The sequence below is a fragment of the Sapajus apella genome, unplaced genomic scaffold, assembly GCF_009761245.1.
Source record: "Sapajus apella isolate SASKATOON/1434 unplaced genomic scaffold, GSC_monkey_1.0 scaffold3, whole genome shotgun sequence".
In the NCBI taxonomy this organism is placed as follows: Eukaryota; Metazoa; Chordata; class Mammalia; order Primates; family Cebidae; genus Sapajus; species Sapajus apella.
Window position 1 is genome coordinate 6,466,061 of NW_022436943.1, and position 7,597 is coordinate 6,473,657.

Consider the following 7,597-nt stretch of genomic DNA (forward strand, 5'->3'; position numbering starts at 1 on the left):
TACCCAGGCTGGAGTGCAATGGCGCGATCTCGGCTCACCGCAACCTCTGCCTCCTGGGTTCAGGCAATTCTCCTGCCTCAGCCTCCTGAGTAGCTGGGATTACAGGCACGCGCCACCATGCCCAGCTAATTTTTTGTATTTTTAGTAGAGACGGGGTTTCACCATGTTGACCAGGATGGTCTCGATCTCTTGACCTCGTGATCCACCCGCCTCAGCCTCCCAAAGTGCTGGGATTACAGGCTTGAGCCACTGCGCCCGGCCAAAATCACTATTAAAGAATTTATCCATGTAAACAACCACCTGTACCACAAAAACGATTGGACTAAAAATTTAAAAAAACAAAAATTAAAAAGGAAGTACAAAATCAGTTAGGATCCTATTGCTGTAATTCATGTTGGAGTGGTGTAGTATATAGAACTAAAGGAGTGACAGCCAGAATGCAGGAGAGGTTTAATCAGTAGGACTTGGTGTTTGAATAGATACAGGATATAAGATGACAGAGAATGAGAAGTCAAGGATGATAATATCTTGGGCATTATGTGGTTGGTAATGCCATCACAGATGTAGGAGAATTCAGTTTGTATTTGTTGAATTTGGTGCACAAGGGACATTGAAGTGGAGATGCCTAATGGGCAGTTGGATATAGCAGTCTGGGGCTCAGGAGAGAGGTCCTAGATGGAGATACAGATTTGGAATTGTCTTCTGGCTGTGGATGAAAATGTAATTCTGTTGGTTATGCTTAGCTACTCTTCTCTCCTTTCCTCTCCTATTCTGCCCTCTAGCTATGATGATCAATGTTTGCAATATCTTTCCTTTTTTTTGTTTTAAGACAGAGTCTTGCTTTGTTGCTTAGGATGGGGTGTAGTGATGCGATCGTGATTTACTGCAGCCTCGACCTCCTGGGCGTAAGTGATCCTCCCACCTCAGCCTCCTGAGTAGCTGGGACTACAGGCATATGGAACCATGCCCAGCCGATATTTTCATTTTTGTAAACACAGGATTTTCCTATGTTGCTCAGGCTGGTCTTCTCGAATCCTGTCTGCAAGTGATCCTCCTGCCTCAGCTTCCCAAAGTGCTGGAATTATGGTGTGAGCCATGGCGTCTGGCTTGCAATTTTTTGAACCTTCCAAGTTCTTGTTTCCCTACAGTCTGAGCTGGGGACCTAAATACCCCTCTGAGTTTTCATAGCATCCTTTTTGAGTCTGTATCATGGCAATTCATCTACTTGTCTACCACAGTAGATCGTCTGTTTTTTAATGTCAGAGATTATGTCTTGTCTTTGTAGCCTCAGAACTAGCATACTTTGGAATATAGTTGACGTTTAATAAGTTTTTAGAAATAAATATTTAATAGAACTGGTAGCAACAAACACAGAAACTCTTTTACATACAAACAAAATAGATTTTTTTTTTTTTTTGAGACGGAGTTTCACTCTTGTTACCCAGGCTGGAGTGCAATGGCACGATCTCGGCTCACCGTAACCTCCACCTCCTGGGTTCAGGCAATTCTCCTGCCTCAACCTCCTGAGTAGCTGGGATTACAGGCACGCACCACCATGCCCAGCTAATGTTTTGTATTTTTAGTAGAGACGGGGTTTCACCATGTGGACCAGGAGGGTCTTGATCTCTTGACCTCGTGATCCACCCGCCTCGGCCCCCCAAAGTGCTGGGATTACAGGATTGAGCCACCGTGCCTGGCCAAAATAGATTTTGAAAGGCTATTTGTAAATCCTTAAATTCCTTGTTGTTAAGCTTGATATTCTTTATAGACAGACTCAGTCTTTCTAGATGCAGATAATGTTAGCCATTTTTCTCATGATGAACTTTGACCACTAGGTAATGACAGTTTACTGAACTATTAGGGAAAGTTGACATACAATTGTCCAAAAACAATGTGAAAAATTCTCTTTTTAATTATTGAAAATGAGAATTATATTTGTCTAATCCTGTGTCAAATGATAGAGATAAGCATATACTGGATATAATTTATGTTGTTTCTTTTTTTGTTTGTTTTTCTTTTTTCTCCAGAGCTGGAGCCTCACTTTGTCACCCAGACTGGAGTGCCATGAGGCAATCATATCATAGCTCAACTATAGTCTCAAACTCCTGGGCTCAAGTGATCCTCCTACCTCAGCTTCTTGAGCACTTAGGAGTACGGACATGCACCTCTGCTTCTGGGTTTTTTTTTTTTTTTTTTGAGACAGAGTTTCACTCTTGTTACCCAGGCTGGAGTGCAATGGCGCGATCTCGGCTCACTGCAACCTCCACCTCCTAGGTTCAGGCAATTCTCCTGCCTCAGCCTCCTGAGTAGCTGGGATTACAGGCACGCGCCACCATGCCCAGCTAATTTTTTGTATTTTTAGTAGAGACGGGGTTTCACCGTGTTGACCAGGATGGTCTCGATCTCTTGACCTCGTGATCCACCCGCCTCGGCCTCCCAAAGTGCTGGGATTACAGGTTTGAGCCACCGTGCCCGACCTGGGTTTTTTTTTTTTTTTTAAATAAACTCTTAGTTTGTGATTTTAAAAAAAAAATTTTTAGAACAGGTTTATCTCAACTGTTAAGTACCTAAATGCTTTCCCTGATCCCTTGATATTAATTGATATGTAAGTTTATAAAGTAAGCTGATCTAAGTACAGATTTGCAGTCTCTTAGTTCAGAAACTCAAAAATGGAAAAAAAAAAAAAAAAAACCACCAAAAAATAAAAAACTATGCCCTGAATTCATTCTAATCCATGCACTCTAATCTCAACTGATATGGTACTTGTTATAATCTTTATTTAGTGTGAATGTTGATGTGTGGCTGCAGAAATATTAATGGTTTGATTACAGGGTGCTGCCGCAGAAGCCCCTGGGAGGGTCTAAAGTAATATACAATATTTGGATTATATTATCTCTCTAGAAATCAAAAAGTCAGGATTCTGAAAGGTATTTGGCTCCACAGGTTTCAGATAAGGGACTCTATGTCTGTATAGTCTAAGCAAAACATCAGCAGGCAGAGGTAATGTATGGCAGAAAATGTTACACAAATCGGGAAACAGCCAGGTGCTTGGTATGTTCATCATCTATTTATGCAACATTGTAAATAATATATATTTAGTGATATGGAATGTTAAGGTTATATGTGACATTGTGAATGAATAAAATTTGAATAGAGAAACTATTTTATAGAATGTTCCGAAGCACTCCCCTGGCCTTTTTTTTGTTGTTGTTGTTACAGCAAAGCTCTCATATAGATGTGGTTCGTTTTCCATGTGTGGTTTACATCAATGAAGTCCGAGTCATACCCCCAGGAGTAAGAGCCCATAGCAGTCTGCCAGACAACAGAGCATATGGGTAAGTCAATTCTCTTTTTAAAAGTATTTTTTTGGCTAAAGATTGTCTAGAAACATATATATGTTTTTTGAGACTGAGTCTTGCTCTGTCGCCAGGCTGGAGTGCAGTGGCGCAATCTCGGCTCACTGCAACCTCCGCCTCCTGGGTTCAAATGATTCTTCTGCCTCAGCCTCCTGAGTAGCTGAGACCACAGGCACGTGCCACCATGCCCGGCTATTTTTTTGTATTTTTAGTAGAGACGGGGTTTCACTGTGTTGGCCAGGTTGGTCTTGATCTCTTGACCTCGTGATCCACCTGCCTCACCCTCCCAAAGTGCTGGGATTACAGGCATGAGCCACCACGCCTGGCCTAGAAACATATTCTTAAGTGCAAAAATGTAAGATAATATTTTACAAGTAATAGAATGCTGAAACTATTCAATTATGGTTATGCTGCATTATAATAAAATGCAACCTCCACCACCCGGGTTCAAGCGATTCTCCTGCCTCAGCCTCCCGAATAGCTGGGATTACACGTGCACACCACCATGCCCAGCTAATTTTTATATTTTTAGTAGAGAGGGGGTTTCACCATGTTGGCCTGGATGGTCTTGATCTCTTGACCTTGTGATCCACCTGCCTTGGCCTCCCAAAGTGCTGGGATTACATGTGTCAGCCAGCTTGCCCAGCCACTTTTTTTTTTTGAGACGAAATTTCGCTCTTGTCGCCCAAGCTGGAGTGCAGTGGTATGATCTTGGCTCACTGCAACTTCTCCCTCCTTGGTTCAGGCAATTCCCTTGCCTCAGCCTCCTGAGTAGCTGGGATCACAAGCATGTGCCACTATGCCTGGCTAATTGTATGTTTAGTGGAGCCGGGGTTTCACCATGTTGCCCAGGCTGGTCTCGAACTCCTGATCTCATGTGATCTGCCTGCCTCAGTCTCCAAAAGTGCCAGGATTACAGGCATGAGCCACCGTGCCCAGCCTACATTTTTATTATCTTAATGATATCTGTTCATGACTTAGTGGTGATTTTCTTAGCTTGATACATGTGTCTTTTATTAATTTTGTAGCTTCAAATTAGCCGTTAGTTGTAATTAGCAAGTAGTTATTTGATACTTTATCTTCCTTAGGGTCTATGGGAAATAAAATATAAGAAATGGTGTGGCTGAGCACAGTGGCTAACCTATAATCTCAGCACTTTGGGAGGCTGAGGCTATCATATCCTCTGAGGTCAGGAGTTCGAGAACAGCCTCACCAACATGGAGAAACCCCGTCTCTACTAAAAATACAAAATTAGCTGGGCATAGTGGTGCATGCCTGTAATTCCAGCTGCTTGGGAGGCTGAGGCAGGATAATTGCTTGAACCTGGGAGGTGGAGATTATGGTGAGTGGAGATTGCACCATTGCACTCCATCCTGGGCAATAAGAGCAAAACTCTGTCTCAAAATAAAAGAAAAGGTCCCTGACATGGGGTTGTAGGTAATTTTAACAACTGACATAAAGCAGAAGAATTTGATCTTTGTTGTAACATGAATAATAATTTTCTTCTGATTTTAATTACATAGGTTGGAAATACAAGCCAAATTTTGGCTATGGAAACATTAATATGTATAATATGTCTTACATGAGTTTTTTAGCTTTTAGCTTAGCTGTTAGTTTTAGGTATCAATACCACATTTCATTCTATGTATGCTGTAGATAACTCAATTTCTATTGCATAAAAGAGTTAAACTAGGCTGGGGCATGGTGGCTCATACCTGTAATCCCTGCACTGTGGGAGACTGAGGTGGGTGGATCACCTGAGGTTGGAAGTTTGAGACCAGCCTGACTAACATGAAAAGACCTCATCTCTACTAAAAATATAAAATTAGCCAGGCGTGATGACACATGCCTATAATCTCAGTTACGTAGGAGGCTGAGGCAGGAGAATCGCTTGAACTTGGGAGGTGGAGGTTGTGGTTGAGCCGAGATTGCACCATTATACTCTAGCCTGGGCAACAAGAGCAAAACGCTGTCTCAAAAAAAAAAAAAAAAAAAAAAAAAAGAAAAAAGGTTAGAATAAAAAAAAAAAAAAAAAGTCAAAGTAGCTACTTTGTGATGAGTGTTATGGGACATATTCAAAGTTAAAGGCTCATTTCTTCATAATTGTGGAAAATACTACATTATTTGTAGAAATAAGTATAAAGTCTTCATAGGTACCGTTCAAAAATTAAAAGATATACAACAAGAAACATCTTTAATGTTTGTAACGAGGGATTGTTATAATTGACTTCATACCTTTTTTCCCATGTTTGAAGAAAATTAACTCATGTTTTCCTGTATGTGTCTTCTTGATTTTCCTATAGAGAGAGCTTTGTGTAGAATGGGAAAGATTGGTTAATGGTAGTGTATCCAACAGTCTTCTCTAATTTTACTGTTTTTGGCCAAAAAAAGTTTGTCATTTATTGTTCCATAGCAAATTTAGCAACCTAAAACTAAACATTATCTCACAGTGTTTCTGAGGGTCAGGAATCTGGGAGTGGCTGAGGTTCTCTCATGAAATTGTAGTTAAGATACAGAGGGGGCTGAAGAATTTGCTTGGTAGCTCACTCATGGGGCTGCTGGCAGGAGGCTTCAGTTCTTTTCCAGGAGATCCTCTCCATGGGCTTGTTCATGAGTGAGTGATGTAAGAGTGAGAGAGCATGCCCAAGAAAGAAGCCACAGTCAGTGTGTTTTATAACTCAATATCAGAAGGTGACATTATCATCTTTACCGTATTCTGTAGGTTACATATTCTGCTGGTATAGTGTGGGAGGGCCCTACATAGGGTGTACACCCTATCATATAGGGTGTGAATACCAGGAAGAAAGGGTAATTGGGGCCATCTTAGAGCCTGGCTTCCATAGCAGGCAAATTGGATTTCTACCATTAGATGCCATTGGTATGAGTATTTGTTGCATTTTCTGTTATCTTAACCCTCTTCCTTTTTCTTAGCTGGAAATGTGTGGATGTTCATGTTTTAATAACTCCAAATATAAACTATCAGAAACAAATTTATACATGAGTAGTATGCCACAGAACAGTGAAGTATTAATGCACTAAAACAAATTTAAGAGTGAGGGCCGGGCACAGTGGCTTATGCCTGTAATCCTAGCACTTTGGGAGGCTGAGACAGGTAGATTATTTGAAGTCAGGAGTTTGAGTCCAGGCTAGCCCACATGTTGAAACCCTGTCTCTATTAAAATACAAAAATTAGCCAGGTGTGGTGGCATGCGCCTGTAATCCCAGCTACTCAGGAGGCTGAGGCAGGAGAATTGCTTGAACCTGTGAGGCCAAGGTTGCAGTGAGCTAAGATTGCACCACTGCACTCCAGCCTGGGCAACAGAGTGAGACTCCATCTTAAAAAAGAAAAAAAAAGAGGCCGGGCACGGTGGCTCAAGCCTGTAATCCCAGCACTTTGGGAGGCCGAGGCGGGTGGATCACGAGGTCAAGAGATCGAGACCATCCTGGTCAACATGGTGAAACCCCGTCTCTACTAAAAATACAAAAAAAAAAATTAGCTGGGCATGGTGGCACGTGCCTGTAATCCCAGCTACTCAGGAGGCTGAGGCAGGAGAATTGCCTGAACCCAGGAGGCAGAGGTTGCGGTGAGCCGAGATCGCGCCATTGCACTCCAGCCTGGGTAACTTGAGTGAAACTCTGTCTCAACAACAACAACAACAACAACAACAACAAAAAAAAGAAAAAAAAAAAAAAAAAGAAAGAAAGAAAAAAAAAGAGGAAGACCAGAGTCTCAAAGTGGAAAACAGCGTTAGAGATCAAGTGATATTTGTGGGCATACTTTACAATAGTGTTTTTTCTCATTATAAAACTTACAGATGCTTAGATAAAATTAAAATTCCTTTAATCCCTTTATTCTGGCAGTGTGTGATGGTTTACGCCTCTAATCCCAGCACTTTGGGAGACTAAGGCAGGCAGATCACTTGAGACCAAGAGTTTGAGACCAGCCTGGGCAACATAGGGAGACCCCATCTCTACAAAAAAATGTAAAAATTAGTTGTGCATGGTGGCTCATAGTCCTTGTTACTTGGGAGGCTGAGGCGGGAGGATTGCTTGAGCCCAGGAGTTCGAAGTTGCAGTGAGCTGTGATTCTGCCATTGCCCTCCAGCTTCGGCAACAGGGCAAGACTGTGTTTCAAAAAAAAAAAAGTAATAATAATTATAATTCCCGTTTCAAGAACATCTTAACATTTGAGACACACACACACGCACACACACACACACACACACACACACACACAGATA

At 41.8% G+C, this 7,597-nt stretch overlaps 1 protein-coding gene across 1 annotated transcript in view; it reads left to right on the top strand.

Moving 5' to 3' along the window:
- VIRMA (vir like m6A methyltransferase associated) overlaps positions 1 to 7,597 on the top strand; it is a 67,595-nt gene that overhangs the window by 6,369 nt on the left and 53,629 nt on the right. The window contains exon 2 of the mRNA XM_032248968.1: positions 3,220 to 3,335. Within this exon, the coding sequence (XP_032104859.1) occupies positions 3,220 to 3,335 (116 nt within the window). The remainder of the gene's footprint in view (positions 1 to 3,219; positions 3,336 to 7,597) is intronic.